The 20,826-nt window shown below is 38.6% G+C and overlaps 1 protein-coding gene across 1 annotated transcript in view; it reads right to left on the bottom strand.

Moving 5' to 3' along the window:
* LOC150086007 (syntaxin-1A-like) overlaps positions 1-19,541 on the bottom strand; it is a 209,916-nt gene extending 190,375 nt beyond the window's left edge. Inside the window, exon 1 of the mRNA XM_090374769.1 lies at positions 19,494-19,541. Within this exon, the coding sequence (XP_090230895.1) occupies positions 19,494-19,541 (48 nt within the window). The remainder of the gene's footprint in view (positions 1-19,493) is intronic.
* Positions 19,542-20,826: the final 1,285 nt, after the last annotated feature.

Below are 20,826 nucleotides of genomic sequence, written 5' to 3'. Positions count from 1 at the left end.
ATTTCAAGAAGGATGTAGAGCTGCTGGAACGGGTACAGAGAAGGGCAACAAGATTAGTGAATGGAACAAAGGGTTGCTCTAACGAAGAAAGGCTTAAGTTTTGCAAATTACAGAGTCTGGAGACTAGGCACCGGCGAGGTGATCTGATAGAGATGTATAAGGCTTTGAATGGTTTGAGCATGCTCAATGCCAATGGGATTCTTCATCTTGCTCAGAATAATCACCTCAGAGGGCATAAATTCAAATTGAGGAAGGACGGTTGTCGGATAGATGTGCGGAAATTTGCCTTTGGCCAGCGGGTGGTTGGTTGGTGGAACAGACTTCCATCACCTGTTGTTGAAGTTGATAGCCTAAACAAATTTAAAGCTCAACTGGACAGGTATTTCGAACGAACGGAGGGGTGAAATGGGAGTGGTGTGTGGTTTTTTTTTTTTTTTTTTGGCTGATGCTGAATAAGCTTGCTTTCTTGCATCATATGCCTCTACTAATGCTAAATACAGAAAACAACAATGGACCCAACACTGAACCCCGAGGGACTCCACTAATAACATTAGTCCACATAGAGCAGTGTCCGTTTATTACCACTCTGCCGTCTCCCACTCAATCATCCCTTTATTCACTGCAGTAACTTGCCCTTAATGCCATACTCCTCCAATTTGTACAGCAGCCTTCCCTGTGCAACAGTATCAAAAGCTTTCCTGATATCCAAGTATATGAAATTAAAATTATTTTTTGCATCCAGTTCCTTTGTGACTCCATCGTAGTATCCAATCAAATTGGTCAGACAAGACTTCCCCTTAACAAATCCATTGTGTGTCTGAACTATTGCTGCTGTCTTGTCTAGGTGATCCTGTATCACGTCTTTAATCAGTGACTCCATTATTTTCCCCAGCACAGAAGTTAAACTGACAGGTCTATAATTATTTGTGTCACCCTTTGAACCCCCTTTGTGAATTGGGGATACATTTGCAAGTCTCCAGTCCATGGTTGTTGTTGTTATTTGGTTTTTAGGAGCATTAGCAACTAAGCCATACTGCTCAGGGATATGGGTGGTCATTCACTGACCTTTCCCAATCCTCCGTATTTGACGGTCACGGGCTCGAACCCCGGTCTAATCAAGAAGCATGTGCTATGCACTGCTGCTCTTTCCCACCTAGCTACGGAGGTGCTTCCAGTCCATGGGGACCTCCCCTGACTCTAAGGATGCTCTCCTAATTATGGCTAAGCATTTGCTTACTTCCCTTGCTGCCTCCTTCATTATTACTGGATTGATTTCATCTGTCCCAGGTGCATTTTTTTTATGTTTAATTTCAACTATTTCTCCTCTACTTTGCTCTCCGTTATCACAAAATCACTTAGCTCCCTGTCAGAGTCTGATAAACCTCTGGCATTCCCCTCCTTGAATAAGTCATGTGTGAATGCCGATGCAAAATATTAATTGTTTATCAGCTACTTGAGCAGGATCATCAATATTCGAACCATTACATGTTAAGTGGACCAATCTGATTCATCCCATTCCTTCTAGTTTACATAAGTAAAGAACTCTTTGCTGTTTTTCTTTGTGTCCTTTTCAAAAGATTTCTTTGCCTGTCCAACCTTCTTTGTGACTTTATTACAGACTAGCTTATATCTGTCATAGGCTTCTGTGTCGCCTGATAATTTATATACATCCCATGCATTTTTCTTCTCTGCCACAAGCCTCAATTAATTCATCCAACCTCCATTTAGGCCTGAATGCTGGTTAAGCTATCAAATGCAGACATTGCAGAGATATTGGCGACATTGTGTCACTCAGGCATGACAGATGGAGAATTTGAATACTGGGAGTGCAATGTTTACAGAAAGGACATAGTGTATTCTGTCTTCTGATACCAGGGGTGCCACCAACTCTGCATAGTATACTCAGTTTGTCATGGTAAACTGTGCAAAAGCCAGGGATAGTGTGAGTTATTGTGTAGTCTGCATAATGTAGCATGGTACTATGTTGGTACGTTGTTCCTCTGGCCACTTAGCTGTTGTGTTGCCTGCCAACACCATGAGTAGGTGGTCCAGGTCAGGATGTAAAGTTGTCTGACTGGGGCAAAACCTGATGTAGCCAAAGCTTGCCAGAGAGCACAAAAAAAAAAATAATATTCTACATGTACTCTGATCACTCAAAGGGGGAATAAAATCAGAGTCAGAGTGCCTATGTGGGGGGAAGATCATGCTGTGGACACAGTGTAATGTAGTAAGAAAGTCCACACTGGACAGACTGGCTGTAGCTAGGGTCAGCAGATCACACGGCATGCCTCTAAAGAGGGGAAGCATGATGCCTGCTAGTTAGGGGGACTGTCAGAACACACGCATTCTACATGTACTCTAATCACTCCCTCATCTGTCATACTAACACATAGATGATGATTCTTTTTTTTTTTTATACGTAAGATATATTTGAGGGCAAACAAACGTTGTTCATGACATGACTTTCTCTTGTTCATTTGCCACAGTTACCACTTAAAGGGGGGGGCTTAGAGGAGAACAGGCATTCTGTGTGCTATCAGACACTCAGTCTAAAATACTGATGGATCCAATATCTTTCTATCTCAGAATATTTAGGAGAAGTCCGGCTAGCCTGCCTCCCTAAAATCCATTCATGCACATCTTCTTGATGGTAAGCCCTGTTACGTCACTTAGTTGCCAACAAATGTTTAGAGTGGCTCTCTTCAAGATTCCTGGTCAGTGTGAAGAGGAAAAGACCAAACCCTCCAGCATATGACAGCACGACAAAACAAATGACCCTCAGTCGCCAGCAGCTTTCACTCTCCCTCTTATGGCAGCGAGAGGATCAGAGTGGAAGCAGAGGGTGCTAAGAATCTCTGGGTACGATGAGACTACCAAGCACGGAAACTGAACTTGGCCTGTAATAATGTAAGATCACTCATTGGTGAAGACAGGATATTAGAGCTGGAAAAGGAATTAGAAAATGTGAATTGGAATATCATCGGTTTGGCTGAAACAAGAAGAAGAAATGAATCACTTATAAGTTTATCAAGTGGAAATCTGCTGTACACCAATGGAAACAGTGAAAGGAGTGAAGGTGGAGTTGGCTTTCTGGTCCATAAAGATATAAAAAACAACATTTTGGAATTCAAAAGTACATCACCAAGGGGTCAAGACTACTACTACACAGGATTTCTAAGAGGTACAAGCTAAAGGTTATAATGATTTATGCACCAACATCAAGCAAAATGTACACAGAAATTGAGTCTTCTAGATGAGCAGAAAACCCACTACACTATCATTATGGAGGACTTAAATGCTAAGGTTGGAAAGAGAACAAAACAGTGCAGAAAGGGCACCTCCGTAGCCAGGTCGGCAGGAGCAGCAGTGTGTAGCACACGCTTCTTGATTAGACTGGGGTTCGAGCCCGTGACCACCAAATACGGAGGATGCGGAAAGGTCAGGGAATGACCACCGCATATCCCCGGAGCAATATGGCCTTAGTTGATAATGCTCCTAAAAACCAAATAACAAAAAACAAAAAAAGTGCAGAAAGGGGAACTATAGGAAATTTTGGAATTGGTGAAAGAAATGAAAGAGGTGAAAGACTCGTGGAATTTGCAGAATATCGAGGATTGTTAGTAATGAACACTTCTTTCAAGAAAACGGTGAACAGAAAGTGGACATGGAAGAGCCCAAATGGATTAACAACTAATGAAACAGACTTCATCCTCACTAACAGAAGATATATCATGAGTGATGTTACCGTCCTGAACAAGGTAAATGTTGGAAGTAATCACAGAACAGTAAGATTCACACTTGATATAGATGTAAGAAAAGAAAGAAAAAACTGACTTGAGTAAATAATACAAATGTCTTTGAGATAACAGAAGAGAAGAAAAAGCAGTATGCACTGGAACTTAAGAACACGTTTGAGCTTCTGCAGACAGTTCAGGACCAAGATATCAACAACGAATATTACAACTTTCAGAAAGTGATAAAGCCCAAGAAACCTATAGGAAAAAGAAATCCAAAAACAAAAAAATTAGTCAAGAAACACTTGTTATGATGAACCGAAGATGACAAATGAAGAGCAAGATAAACACTAACAAGGAGAAAATTAAGAATACTGAGTTATGGAAAGCCATTAGAAAGAGACTCAGAGAGAGGACATAACAAGATTTAACACAAGAAAAGTAGAACAAGCATTGAGGGAAAACAAAGGACTTAAACCAGCAGCAACGAGCAGTAATACAGAAAGACATATGATACTGAAACTGAAGAATGGCGATGGTGTATTTATAAATAGCAGAGAAGGCATAATTCAAATAGCAGAAGACTACTATAGAGAATTATACAAGGAGCGAGGGAATGATGCCAGCAGTCAGGAAGATGGATCGCAAATTATCAACACATACGACATACCCAATATTTTTTCTGATGAGGTAGAACATGCATTCAAGAAAATGAAGAATCAGAAAGCTGCGGGGGAATATGAAGTTACTGTAGAGTTGTTAAAATTGGGAGGAAGAAACATAACACAAAACCTTGCTATGGTTTTCACAAAGTGCATTAGAAAAGGTGATGCCCAAGCAGTGGAATAATGCAATCATAGTTTTGCTGCATAAGAAAGGAGATAAATCAGATATTGGAAATTATAGACCAATTAGCTTGTTATCCCACATCTACAAGTTGTTCACAAGGGTCATTATTAGCAGATTAGAAAGAATACTTGAGGAGAATCAACTGAAAGAGCAAGCTGGCTTTAGGACAGATCTCAACTATGGATCACCTTCATGTAATATCACAGCTAAAGGAGAAAGCAAATGAATATAAAACACCATTATGCTTAGTGTGTGTGTGTGGATTATTTACCCCAGGGGTTCACATCTGGTGATTATAGGCTTGGCAAACCCAGGGTCCTGAGCTGAATATCATCATTCTTCTCTTTCTTGGTGATTCCCTTCTACTTCTCCCTCTTTCTCTCTCTCTCTCTCTCTCTTTGTCGGGGTATTGCGGTAATTTTTTTTTTTTTTTTTGGCTGGTGCAGCATAAGCTTCAGGCTTCCTTGCACCATACAGCTAATAATAATAATAATAAATAATGAAAGGGCATTTGACTCCATACAGCATAGGGCAATGTTTTGGACACTGGAAAGACAAGTCATAGACACCTCACATTATCATTTTGAAGAAAATATACGAGAACGCTACTTCCTTTATTAGACTAGACAAAGAGAGTAGCAAATTTAAAATTGAGAAAGGAGTTATTAGCATTAGTAGAGGCATATGATGCAAGAAAGCAAGCTTATGCAGCATCAGCCAAAAAAAAAAAAAAAAAACACTTCCATTTCACCCCTCCATTCGTTCGAAATACCTGTCCAGCTGAGCCTTAAATTTATTTAGACTATCAACTTCTACAACAAGGGATGGAAGTCTGTTCCCTCAACTAACTACCCGCTGGCTAAAGGCAAATTTCTGCACATCTATACTACATCTATCCTACATCTGTGTTTTCTCAATCTGAATTTATGCCCTCTCAGGTGATTATTCTGAGCAACAGTAAGAATCCAATCGGCATTGAGCATGCTCAAACAATTCAAGGCTTTATACACCTCTATCAGATCACCTCGCCAGTGCCTACTCTCTGGACACTGTAATTTGCAAAACTTAAGCCTTTCTTCATAAGAGCAACCCTTTGTTCCATTCACTAATCTTGTTGCCTTTTTCTGTACTCGTTCCAACAGCTCTACAGGTCTGGAGCCTCATTCTTCAAATGAGGCCTCCAGATCTGTATACAGTACTTAAAGTGTGGCCTGACCATTGCCTTATACAAGGGAATAATCACCTCCTTTTCCCTGCTAGAAAAATTCCTGTATATCATTGCTAAAACACTATGAGCTACTCGTGCAGCCTGTCTGCACTGCTCAGAGAACTTCATATCTGCCTGCACAATTACCCCCAGGTCCTTTTCATTCGCTACCACTGTCAGTGTAGTACAGTCAGTCCTCGTATAGTACAATAGTTGTGTTCCTAGAAACCCTCGTGCAATATAAACAACAGACCCTATGGAAAAAATAGGGTTAGGTGCCGGCCACCCAAGATTGAACACACATTTGTAACCAAAACATTACCAAACACAATAAATAATCGTAATAAAATACGCAAGTATTTTATTACAACTATTACGTAATAAAATATTGCTAATGCTTTTGCTTCTATCGTAAGCAAACTTGTTTTTTGTTTGATTTTCTATCCAAACATTTGGATAGAAAATCAAACAATAAAGAGCTGTTGCATCTCTTCCAATTCATTGTATTAATCTAATGGATTTTAATTACACTTTGAGTTGTTCCTGCTATGAAAGTTGATTTTATTTTCTCTGCATTCTTTGTAATTCTCAGCGTTGCCTTATTTAGGTCTGTAGCACGTGCAATATCACATGATCTTTCATTTTGCTCAAAGCGTTTCACAGTTCCATATTTTTTCTCTATCAACAGCGGCGGACTGGCCATAAGCCTTACCGGGGAAACCCCGGTGGGCCGAAGGCGGGCGTGATTTTGGCCATAAACCGTAGTATGAGCCCACTATAAATTTTCCCGGGTAAGAATTTTTGATCCAGTCCGGCTCTGTTTATCGATATTGCTTGTTTTTTTGTCTTCACCAGAACGCTTCCTTTTCACACCTTTTAAGTGTTTTACTCATTTTAGGGAATAAAGCACAATTACAAAACGAGGAGGAACGCTTGATACACATAATAAACAAAGCTGCATGCATGTAGCAACTGAATAAACAACACCGCAAAGGCAGAGACACACTATTAACACCTCACATTTTACTAAAGCACACTTCTAGGGGTTACCATGAAACAGTAAAAATAATTTCCAGTTGCGTTTCTGGTAGTGGAATCTGTTATAAACTGGCAGTAAACTCGATCTAATTGCATTTGCGATTATAGCTGGAATTGTGTTGGTTTTTACGTTATGGTGAAATGTGTTTCCCCTTCATTGATAAAAAACACATAAATACATTTTCAGACTCTTCTCTTCATTCCTATTGTGTTGCGCTCATTTGGGGTGATTCTGCATTCGACTGCCATTTCTTGTAAACACAAAGGTGAATCGTGCATAAGCCAATTCGGTTTGTGTTATATACGATATCGTTCCCCTATTTATAAATCGTGTATGATCGAATTCGAGTAATGTAAACACATGTAATACGAGGACTGACTGTACCACAGAATTGATATGTTGCTCTGGGGTTGCTGTTTCCCATATGTAGTACTTTACATTTGTCAATGTTAAACTTCATTTGCCACCTCTCAGCCCATCTGCTCAACCTTTCCAAATCCTGTTGCAGCAGCATAGCATCAGTAGTATCCTTAACAACCCAGTCAACCGTTGTATCGTCTGCAAACTTGGACATTAAGTTTGATATATAATCATCAATATTATTTATAAATACAGAAAACAACAATGGACCCAACACTGAACCCTGAGGGACTCCACTAATAACATTAGTCCACGATGAGCAGTGCCCACTTATTACCACTCTCTGTCTTCTCCCACTTAACGATCCCTTTATCCATAGGAGTAATTTGCCTCCAATGCTACACTGCTCCAATTTGTGCAGCAGTCTTCCATGTGCAACAGTATCAAAAGCCATTTTAAGATCCAAATATATAATATCAAAGTTATTCTCTGCATCCAGTTCTTTGGTGACTGCATCATAGTATCCAAACAAATTTGTCAGGCAAGACTCCCTTAACAAAACCATGCTGTGTCCGAGCTATAACTGAAGTGTTGTCTAGATGATCCTGCAGTGCTTCGTTAACCAGTGCCTCCCTTAATTTTCCTGGAACAGAAGTTAAACTCACAGGTCTATAATTACTTGTGTCAGCCTTTGATCCTCCTTTGTGAATTTGGCAGTCTTCCATGTGTAACAGTATCAAAAGCCATTATAAGATCCAAATATATAATATCAAAGTTATTCTCTGCATCCAGTTCTTCTTTAGTGACTGCATCATAGTATCCAATCAAATTGGTCAGGCAAGACTTTCACCTAACAAAACCATGCTGTGTCCGAGCTATAACTGAAGTCTTGTCTAGATGATCCTACAGTGCATCTTTAACCAGTGCCTCCATTAATTTTCCTGGAACAGAAGTTAAACTCAGAGATCTATAATTACTTGTGTCAGCCTTTGATGCTCCTTTGTGAATTGGGGTCACATTTGCACTTCTCCACTCTATGGGTACCTCCTCTAAGTCCAAGGAAGCTCTCATAATCATGGCTAAGGGTTTGCTTACTTCCTTTGCTGCCTCCTTTAATATAACTGGATAGATCTCATCCACCCCAGGTGCCTTTCTTGTGTTTATCTTCAACAATTTCTCCTCCACTTTACTCTCACTTATTACAAGATTATCTAGCTTACTGCCAGAGTTGAATACCCCTCTGTCATTCCCCTTGCTGAATAACTCCTCATGTGTGAATGTCGATGCGAAATATTGATTTAGTTTGTTAGCTACCTGAGCATAATCATCAACAGTTGAACCATCGATATCATGTGGACCAATCTGATTCATCCCCTTCCTTCTAGAGTTTACATAAGTAAAGAAATCTTTTCTGTTTTTCTTTGCATTCTTTGCCTATGATTTCTCGTAATCTGCCTTCAGCTACGTAACCTCCTTTGTAACTTGGTTAAAGACCAGCTTATATCTATCATAGGCTTCTGTATCACATGTTAATTTATATGTATCCGATGTATTTTTCTTCTCTGCCACATGTCTTATTAGTTCATCTGACATCCATTTAAGCCTAAACCTTGAACAATATTTCTTAGTTGGTATGTAAAGCTTAGTAGTTCTAAGATTAATTCTTGGAATGCTTCCCATTTTGAATTTGCTGTTGGTAACATCATCAGTTGCTCCCACCGTATAGAATTTAAATACTGTCTCACTCCATAGTCACCTTTACAAAAGTAAAAATCTTTCTCTTTACCCCTAATAGTAATTACGTCTTTGAGTAAATCCCACTTCAGCACACTGTGATCACTGCCACCTAGTGGTTCCTTTATCTGCAGATTCTTAATGCATAAAGAATCACTACTGTTAATCAGATCAAGAGTATTACTCCCTCTAGTTGCCTTCCGAACATGCTGATGTAGAAACAATCATCACATAAATTGCTAGTGTGTGAGTGACCAACTCACAAATTCCAGTCAATATCTGGGAAATTAAAATCCCCCATTAAAAGACTCTCTGATTTACTGGCCCACTCTATTTCCCTGTACAGTTTCTTATTATACTCATCTGAGTCATTAGGCCTACAGCACACTCCAACTCTCAATTTTGATCTCCCAATGCTTAAGTCACACCAAACTGACTCGACACTGCACTGTCCAGCGATGCCGACTGGCTTCACTTCCTTGGATTTTATGTGTTTCTTAACTAATAGCATAACCCCTCCTCCCTTCCTATCCTTTCTGTACACATTGTACTCCCTAAATTCCGAATGTCGATGCACACATGAGGAGCTAATCAGCGAGGGGAATGCCAGAGGTGTATTCAACTCTGGCAGTAAGGTAGAGAATCTTGTAATAACTGAGAGTAAAGTGGAGGAGAAATTGTTGAAGATAAATACAAGAAAGGAACCTGGGGTGGATGGGATCTATCCAGTTATATTAAAAGAGGCAGCAAAGGAAGTAACCAATCCATTAGCCATTGTTATGAGAGCTTCCTTGGACTCAGGGGAAGTACCTAGGGACTGGAGATGTCCATATGTGACCCGAATTCACAAAGGAGGATCAAAGGCTGACACAAGTAATTATAGACCTGTTAGTTTAACTTCTGTTCCCGGAAAATTAATGAAGGCACTGGTTAAAGAAGCACTGCAGGATCATCTAGACAAGACTTCAGTTATAGCTCGGACACAGCATGGTTTTGTTAAGGGGAAGTCTTGCCTGACCAATTTGATTGGATACTATGATGCAATCACAAAAGAACTGGATGCAGGGAATAACTTTGATATTATATACTTGGATCTTAGAAAGGCTTTTGATACTGTTGCACATGGAAGACTGCTCCACAAATTGGAGCAGTGTGGCATTGGAGGCAAATGGCTGCTATGGATAAAGGGGTGGTTGAGGGGGAGAAGACAGAGAGTGGTAATCAATGGACACTGCTCATCGTGGACTAATGTCATTAGTGGAGTCCCTCAGGGTTCAGTATTGGGTCCATTATTGTTTTCTGTATTTATAAATGATATTGATGATGGTATATCAAGCTTAACGTCCAAGTTTGCAGATGATACGAAGTTGGCAGGGTTGTCAAGGACACTACTGACACTATGCTACTGCAACAGGATCTGGAAAGGTTGAGCAGATGGGCTGAGAGGTGGCAAATGAAGTTTAACATTGACAAATGTAAAGTTCTACATATGGGAAACAGCAACCCCAGAGCAACGTATCAACTCTATGGTAAAACAATGACAGTGGTAGAGAATGAACGGGACCTGGGGCTGGTTGTGCAGGCAGATATGAAGTTTTCTGAGCAGTGCAGACGGGCTGCAAGAGTAGCTCATGGTGTATTGTTGATATATAAGAATTTTTCTAGCAGGGATAAGGAGTGATTATTCCCTTGTATAAGGCAATGGTCAGGCCAAACCTAGAGTACTGTATACAGGTCTGTAGGCCTCATTTCAAGAAGGATGTAGAGATGCTGGAACGAGTACAGAAAAGGGCAACAAGATTAGTGAATGGAACAAAGGGGTGCTCTTACGAAGAAAGGCTTAAGTTTTGCAAATTACAGTGTCTGGAGACTAGGCACCAGCGAGGTGATCTGATAGAGGTGTATAAAGCCTTGAATGGTTTGAACATGCTCAATGCTGATGGGATTCTTCCTCTTGCTCAGAATAATCACCTGAGAGGGCATAAATTCAAATTGAGGAAAGACGGATGTAGGATAGACGTGAGGAAATTTGCCTTTAGCCAGCGGGTGGTTGATTGGTGGAACAGACTTCCATCCCTTGTCGTGGAAGTTGATAGGCTAAATAAGTTTAAGGCTCAGCTGGACAGGTATTTCGAACGAACAGAGCGGTGAAGTGGAAGTGGTTATTTTTTATTATTATTTTTTTTTTTGGCTGATGCTGCATAAGCTTGCTTTCTTGCATCAAATGCCTCTACTAATGCTAATTCCAGTCCTGCATTTCTTATATCTGTGTGACACCACGTCTCTGAAATCCTAACAATATCTGCCTTTGATGTTTTGAGCAACACCTCAAATTCATCAAATTTCGACAAGGGGAGACAATATCTCCAAAGTTATTTACTGCTGCCCTTGAGGAAGCTTTCAGGAGATTTAGACTGGTTGTAGAAAGGAGTCAATGTGAATGGAGCGTACCTAAACCATTTACGATTTACAGATGACATTGAGGTCATAAGCCATGATTCCAAAGAATTAGAGGAAAATTTTAATCAGTTATGCAGAGCTAGTATGGATTTCGGACTAAAGATTAATATCGTTAAAACAAAAGTAATAACGAACAAGTATGACACAAGGAGGAGATATAATTGAAATTGAAAAGGTGGATTCATATACTTATCTTGGACAAGTCCTGATAAATGGCTGTAAGTCAAGAGAAGAATAAATTTTGGATCGATAGCATTCAGGAAATATAGTCACATACTGAGGAGCAATATCCCAATTTGTCTGAAATGTAAAATAATGAACCAATGTATATTACCCACCATGACTTATGGAAGTGAAACTTGGGCACTCACCAAAAGAAAGGAAGAGAAGCTGAGAACTACACAGCAAAGAATGGAAGAAATTATATTGGGAATCAGACTGTCAGATAAGAAGAGAAACACGTGGATTAGGCAGAAAACTCAAGTAAAGGACATTTTTATCAAAACTAAAGAACTAAAATGGTCTTGGGCAGGACACATAGCTCGAAGACATGATGACATATGGACTAAGAGAATAACAGAATGATACCCAAGGGGAATTAAAAGAAAACCTAGAAGACAACGACGGAGATGGACAGATGAAATTCATGAGTTTGTGGGTAGTAAATGGATGGGCATTGCACAAAACAGAAGAAACTGGAAAGCTGCTGGAGAGACCGTCATTGTGCAGTGGACTGATGATGTTGATCACCAAAATACAGGCATATAATAAGACATACAATTTTTTTTTTAAACTGGTCACAGGCATTCACCCAACCATCCCACAATTAACACAGATGGCTTGGCATTCATACACATTTTAACAACTTAACTCTAGGATTAAGAAATTTTATATATATACTGTGCTGCCACTTTATTAGTACACCTGTGCTGTCCACACAAATGGTTTGTCCCACAACGTTGCAAGTCACACATAATAATCAGAAATATCTGTGCATGTTTAAAATTTTGCATACTTAATTCAATTGGAAAAGTAATAAAACTAATAGATTTATGTCTATAATTTTTTCCTGATATTTTTTAATTTTCAGCTCAATTAATATTTTTCTGATTTTTTTGAAAATAAGAAGTGAATAATAAATAATAGAAATTTTGCATTTTATAAATATTTCATTTTTTATTAAAATATAAAAAGATACATGCAATCATATATACATATCAAGTATTGCAATCCTTTTAGAAAAGATGAAATAGTTTAGTCCATGGCAATGTCAAAAACATCTAAGTGTTCCAGAAAATAAAGAGAACGTTGGCACCTGTCAGGTGCCATGCCACTGTTTATGTAATATATTATGACACAATTGACTGGTTATATCCCCAAACACTTCAATCAGGTCTTCTCACAAGCGGCTAGTTTCCAGGTGTTGCAATTTGCAGAACTGAACTCTTTCTAAGTAGTGGTACCCTTCTGTATCCCTGACTAATCTTGTTGCTCCTCCAACTTGTCCACTTCCTTCTTATATAGAGTTACCAGACATCCTCATTCCTGATGACATGTCATAGTTTTTAGGGTGTTCTCATAATTTTCTCTTGCATCCTAGTTTTTTGTAATTTAAAAAAAATCAACTCATTAGGAAATGAATTTTAATTAAATATTCTGTGCATTGCACCTTCAGTCAACAACGGAATAAATAAAAACAATGTGCTGGTTGCATTAAGTGGATTGTATTATCGCAAGTGAACTATATCTCAAAATTATACAAATCTCGTCAACACTCCGACAAGATCATAACCTATTTTGTTAGCTACTTATAATTTGAAAATGGATTTTAATTTCCACACATCTATACTACATTTATGCCCCCCTCAGGTTCGTAATCTGAGCAAGTGGAAAAATCCCATCAGAATTCAGCGTACGCAACCCATTCATGGCATTATGCACCTCAATCAGATCATCTCGCAGGTGCTTAGTCTCCAGTCTCTTTCTTGGTAAGAAAGAGACTGGAGCAGTGTCTCTCACCGCTCCTCACCAATCTTGTTGCCCTTCTCTGGACACACTCAAGAAACTACATCCTTCCTAAAATGAGGCCTCCAGACCTATATGCAGTACTATTCAAGGCATGGCCTGACAATTGCCTTATACAAAGGGATAATCACCTTTTTATTACTAGCAAAATTCCTTTATATCATTGACAATACCGCATGACGTGCTCAGACAACCTGTCTGCACTGCTCAGAAAATTTCATATCTGATTGCACAATTACTCCCAAGTATTTTTCATTTTCTACCACCATAAGTGTAGTACCACACAGTTGGTACGTTTCTCTGGGGTTACTTCTATCCATATATGCAGTACTTTGCATTTGTCAAATTTCAGTTGCCACTTCTCAGCCTATCTGTCCAAATTTTCTAGATCCTGTTGCAGTAGCACACTGCCATTACTGTCATTAACCACCCTTTGTATCATCTGCAAACTTCGGCATTAAGCCTGATATACCTTCATTAATATCATTCATAAATATATAAAACAACAATGGGCCCAACACCGAACCCTGGGGGATTCCACTAATAACATTAGTCCACAAAGAGCAGCGTAGTAGTAGTGGCATGTGATGCAAGAAAGCAAGTGTATTTACAAAACCTCTCATACTACGGTTTACAGCCATAAACCGTAGTATGAGCCCACTATAAATTTTCCCGGGTAAGAATTTTTGACCCAGTCCGGCTCTGTTTATCGATATTGCTTGTTTTTTCTCTCTGAATCTGCAGTGTCTTCACCAGGACGCTTCCTTTTCACACCTTTTAAGTGTTTTACTCATTTTAGGGAATAAAGCACAATTACAAAATGAGGAGGAATGCTTGATACACATAATAAACAAAGCTGCATGCATGTAGCAACTGAATAAACAACACTGCAAAGGCAGAGACACACTATTAACACCTCACATTTTACTAAAGCACATTTCTAGGGGTTACTACCAAAAAACAATAAAAACAATTTCCAGTTGCATTTCTGGTAGTGGAATCTGTTATAAACTGGTAGTAAACTCGATCTAATTGCATTTGCGATTATAGCTGGAATTGTGTTGGTTTTTACGTTATTATGGTGAAATGTGTTTCCCCTTCACTGATAAAAAACACATAAATACATGTTGCGTTCATTTGGGGTGATTCTGCATTCGACTGCCATTTCTTGTAAACACAAAGGCGAATCGTGCATAAGCCAATTCGGTTTGTGTTATATACGATATCGTTCCCCTATTTATAAATCGTGTATGATCGAATTCGCAATACGAGGACTGACTCATATTGCGAATACGAGTAAACACGTGTAATACGAGGACTGACTGTACCACAGAGTTGATATGTTGCTCTGGGGTTGCTGTTTCCCATATGTAGTACTTTACATTTGTCAATGTTAAACTTCATTTGCCACGTCTCAGCCCATCTGCTCAACCTTTCCAAATCCTGTTGCAGCAGCATAGCATCAGTAGCGTCCTTAACAACCCTGCCAACCTTTGTATCGTCTGCAAACTTGGACATTAAGTTTGATATATAATCATCAATATTATTTATAAACACAGAAAACAACAATGGACCCAACACTGAACCCTGAGGGACTCCACTAATAACATTAGTCCACGATGAGCAGTGCCCACTTATTACCACTCTCTGTCTTCTCCCACTTAACGATCCCTTTATCCATAGGAGTAATTTGCCTCCAATGCTATACTGCTCCAATTTGTGCAGCAGTCTTCCATGTGCAACAGTATCAAAAGCCATTCTAAGATCCAAATACATAATATCAAAGTTATTCTCTGCATCCAGTTCTTTGGTGGCTGCATCATAGTATCCAATCAAATTGGTCAGGCAAGACTCCCTTAACAAAACCATGCTGTGTCCGAGCTATAACTGAAGTGTTGCCTAGATGATTCTGCAGTGCTTCTTTTACCAGTGCCTCCATTAATTTTCCTGGATCAGAAGTTAAACTCACAGGTCTATAATTACTTGTGTCAGCCTTTGATCCTCCTTTGTGAATTGGGCAGTCTTCCATGTGTAACAGTATCAAAAGCCATTATAAGATCCAAATATATAATATCAAAGTTATTCTCTGCGTCCAGTTCTTTTTTAGTGACTGCATCATAGTATCCAATCAAATTGGTCAGGCAAGACTTTCCCTTAACAAAACCATGCTGTGTCCGAGCTATGCATCATTAGCCAAAAAAAAAAAAAAAAAAGCGTCCATTGATTACCACTCTCTATCTTCACCCACTCAACCATCCTTTTATCCATTGTAGCAATTAACCCTTAATACCATTAGTCCAATTTGTACAGTAGTCTTCCATGTGCAATGGGGTCCAACACTTTCCTGAAATCCAAGTATACGATATCAAAATTATTTTTTGTAACCACAACATAGTATCCAATTAAATTTGTCAGAAAAGACTTTCCATTAACAAACCAGTGTTCTGTCTGAATTATTACTGCAGTCTTGTCTAGATGATTCTGCAATGCATCTTTAACAAGCGATGCCGTTATTTTCCCTAGAACAGAAGTTAAACTAAGTGGTCTGTAATTACTTGTGTCACCCTTAGATCCCCTTTTATGACTTGGGGATGCAAATGCAGATCTCCAGTCCATGGGGATTTCCAAGTCCAAGGATGCTCATATAATTATTGCTAAGAGTTTGATTACTACCTTTACTACCACCTTTAGTGTAACTATATAGATCCCATCCACTCCAGGTGCCTTTCTTATGTTTAACTTCAACAATTTCTCCTCCACTTTGCTCTCTGTTATTACAAAATCATTAAGCACCCTGTTACAGTTTGATAAATTTCCAGAATTTTCATCCCTTTATAACTCCTGATGTGTGAATGTAGATGCAAAATATTCATTCAGATTTTCAGCTATCTGAGCAGGATCATCAACAGGGGAACCATCGATGTCAAGTGGACCCATTTGATTCACCAACTTCCTTCTAGAGTTTATATAAGTCTTTGCTGTTTTTATCAGCATCCTTTGCCAAAGATTTCTCATAACCTACCTTAACTTGCCTAATATCCTTTACAGATTACAGACTAACTTATATCTGCCATAGGCTTCTGTGTCGACTGATAATTTATATGCATTTTTCTTCAATGCCATGAGTCTCATTAGTTCATCTGACATCCATTTAGGCTTAAACCTTGAACAATATTTCTTAATTGGAATGAAAAGCCTAGTATCTTCCACAATTAGTTCCTTGAATGCTTCCTACTTAGAATTTGCTGTTGGTAACATCATCAGTTAGTCCCACTGTTTTTGCTCCCACCTTTATGGAAGCAAAAACACTTCCTTTTATCCCCGATGGTAATTATAAATCCCACATCAGCACACTGTAATCACTGCCACCTAGTGGTTCCTTTATCTGCAAATTCTTAATGAAAGAATAATCACTGCTGATAACCAGATCAAGAGTATTTCCCTCTCCGGTTCCCTCTTGAAAATGATGCTGCAGAAAACAATCATCCAATAAATACACAAATGTCTTGCTAGCGACCAACCGACAAGTTCCAGTCAATATCTAGGAAGTTAAAATCCCCCATTATTACACAATCTGATTTACAGGCCAATTCTATTTCTCTGTACGATTGTTCATTGTATTTATTAAGCCTATAACCTACTCTTCCTCTCATTTTTGCTTTCCAAATGCTTATGTCACACCAAATTGTCTCAACATTGCACTGTCCATCTATGTCAACTGGATCCACTTCCTTAGATTTTATGTAGTTTTAATTAATAGTATAACCCCTTCTCCCTTCCTATCCTTTCTATAAACGTAATCCCCAAATTCCACTTCTGCATTCCTAATATGTGTGACACCATGTCTCTGATATCCCAACAATATCTGCCTTTGATGTCTTGACCATCATTTCAAATTCATCAAATTTATTTACTATACTTCTAGCATTGGTGTACATGCAAGTTTGTTTGTTTGTTATTTGGTTTTTAGGAGCATTAGCAACTAAGGCCATATTGCTCCGGGATATGCGGTGGTCATTCCCTGACCTTTCCGCATTCTCCGTATTTGGTGGTGACGGGCTCGAACCCCGGTCTAATCAAGAAGCGTGTGCTATGCACTGCTGCTCCTTCCCACCTGGCTACGGAGGCGCATACATGCAAGTATACATGCACTTATTCTTAGTTATCCTTATACAGCTCATGTATTTATTTGTTTCATGATGACTCCCACAAGTTCCTGAAACCACCAGCACCCTACCCTCCAGGCCACTACTCATTCTAATAGAAGCAGTGCAAGAATCACTTTCACCTCTGCCTGTGGCTACTTTTAACCTTTTAGTTCGTGAATCCCCCCCCCAAGCTAGCAGTTTTCCTACCCACATAATACTACCTCGATAGAATCAGCAAACACTCTTGTACCGCTTCTATTTAAGTGTATCTCATCCCTGTAGAATCAGTCTCTCCTGTTAACAAGCACAGACAATGCTGAGAAAAATTCTACTCCGTGTACCTTGCACAATCCCTCCAGGGCTGAATTGATTGACAAGGCTCTCCTCATATACTTCCTTCTATTGTGTCTGGGCAGAATTTCAGACACTTTCAAATTTAACCCTAACTCACGATTTTTTTCAGCATTGACCTATACTTGTTAAGGAAATCTGCAGATCTCCTACTCTTAATGTCATTAGTGCCAATATGTACAACAATATCACCTTTTAGGCCCTTAAAAGATATCTGATCTACAATGTCATTAAATTTTGCTCCTGGCAGACACACACACACACATTCCACCTATCCTTTTTACAGAATATATTACCAGTCTCCCTGACAATAGAGTAAGTGACAATAACTAACTCCTGTGGACCCAGCCCATTCTGCCTTGAAGATTGCTGCTGTGTTACCTGATGCACAAGAGTGAGCTAGATGCTGATGGTATTCTTACTATTTCTCAGAAAACACACAAGGGACATAAAATTAAATTAAAAAAGATTGGTTGTTGGATAGATGTGTGAAAATGAAAGACTGATTATTCAGAAGTGAATGCTTTGAAAAGTCAGTGATTGAAAATTTGACTGAATTTCCACGTAGTGCTGTGGAAGTTAGTAACCTAGATAATTTTTTTAAAGAATTAACCCACGCTCGCGATTTTGTCACCCCTTTACCCCCACCCACTGAGTGCTGTTTTAACCAGGAAAGGACGATCAGAGTGGATGTTAAGATGAGGTAGGTTTTTTGGCTGATGCGGTATGAGTTTGCTCCTTGTATCATTTACGACTACTAATACCAAACCTACAAAATGGATTTTGTAAGAATACTCAATAAACATTAATTTTGACATGGTACTTAATTATTATTATTTTAGTTCCTCAGCAGTGTAAGTAGGTTTAAATGAACACAGGGATTGAGTAAAAAAGAAATCAAAATGGCAAGCTGCAACTGAACTGAAAGTATTACACATGAATAAGCTGGTTAAGTCCTAATATAAAAGACGTGTGCACATGCACACGTTTGGCTAAACTTTATTATTTGGGTACCACTTGTCTCTGCGCAGTCATAGAATGGAGTGATTGTACGGCCGAGTTCATGATTGGTGATTATTGTGAAGGTGTTTTCTTTCAGATTGTTTTGTCATGGAGGGGTGCATAGCTTAGGTAGGGTGTTAACCCCCCATCTAACTGTTTTAAAATCGGAAAACAATTTCCCGATTTAAAAATAGTGGCAAGTGGGGAGAAAAACACCATAGGCATATCAACCTAGGCCAGTGGGCGGGGAAAGCAGTGAGTGCCAGCTGCCAACTCCAACTTTGTTCCTGTCCGTTTGTCGAAATATGGACTAGTAGCTAAGATCTGGAGTTTTAACCTATTATTATTAGCCATATGGTGCAAGGAAGCCTGAGGCTTATGCTGCACCAGCCCAAAAAAAATCCCGAGTTACTCTGAGACAGAGAGAGAAAATCACCAAGAAAAAGTAGAATGATGATATGCAGCTCAGGACAATGGGTGTGCCAAGCCCATGCTCACCAGATGTAAGCCCCAGTTTAAGCGCACATTATACATTTTATAGTTGCCAACAAAACACTGAATAGTCAGTTAAATTCAACACTTACTACAGCTGACTTTTCTCTCAGTTCAGTGAGTCTGTCTCTAATAGGCATATTAACAAGTTAAAAATATTTAAATAAAAGCACCATAGAAATGAATAAAAAAAGATGAAATCAACTTATGTAAGAACCGTAAAGTTGGATCATTTAACTTAAATACCCTACTGTAATTAAATTGAATAATTATTTATGCAGGTGGAAAAAACACAAATAAAATTTTCAGTGATTCCTATCGCTCCGGCTATTTCGAATACCGCTACCATAACAACAACCGGAAGTAACGACTCATGAGTCAATTAGTTTAAACATTCGGTTACAAACTTATAATTTGCTACAATATGTATTTTTAATGGCATTATAAAAATGCGAAACATATATAATATTTTAGAGTGGATGTAATTTAATAATATAAATTTACTGAAAAAATTAGATTTGCGTATTGCAAATAGAGTGCGCGCCAAACTTAGTTACCGAGCACGATAGAAGCAGAATTCGTCGGAGACGTTTAGGAAGGTAGGTATTGTCAATTGTCTGTGTAAATATCTGTAGCATCGTTGAAAATTGAGCTACTTTTTTTGATGCTTATGATATTTTTTAAACGAATAATTAAGGAAGCCCATGATACTTTATTTAGTTTTGCATTGACTATAAACTTTTTGTATTATTTTTCAGTTATGTTCATAGATATATATCCGAAAAGTTAGCACTAATTAATGTAGGCAGGCAAAAAGTAATTCAAAATTATTACTCATTCTAGGTCTGCGTTTACATAGAGAATTTTAAAGTTGAGATTTGTCCTGCCGATTTTGTTTTAGAATTCCTAATTGGAATGAAACATCACAAACTAATTCTGTTGTTAGGGTTATCAGCTCCTGTGACGTTTACAACGGAACTACTAGTAACCGTGCCGAAGTTGGAACAGCGTTAACGTTATGATTTGTAAATGATTCCAAATATAATTTTGCGCGTTGTCCCTTTGAAAAATTTATAACAAGTGAAGATTTTCAGAATAAGTTAACTTGCTTATGGAAGTGTGGTGTAGCCTCGAATTATTAGCTTTGTATTACGTTAGCAAGCGCATGTACATCACTTCGTATTTTTGCATGGAACAGAACGGTTAGCACTGGATTTAGTACAATAGTCATCGTAATCGAGTTCGGTCTTATAACCAAATACCAGTATAATTTCAAATAATTTTGATTTTTTTTTGTTCTTGAATTATAAATATTAGAGATCTGAAAAATCTCTGAAAAGATTTTTCAGATCATAAACTTATACGGTTTACATCCTTTTTTTTTTTTTTTTTTTTTCTTGTAGATGTAAACTGTAATAAAGAAAA

The sequence above is a fragment of the Mastigoproctus giganteus genome, chromosome 5 (assembly GCF_048544385.1).
Source record: "Mastigoproctus giganteus isolate SK-2022 chromosome 5, ASM4854438v1, whole genome shotgun sequence".
Classification (NCBI taxonomy): Eukaryota; Metazoa; Arthropoda; class Arachnida; order Uropygi; family Thelyphonidae; genus Mastigoproctus; species Mastigoproctus giganteus.
Note: the sequence above shows the minus strand (reverse complement) of the source record. Positions and strands in the feature narration are given on the sequence as shown.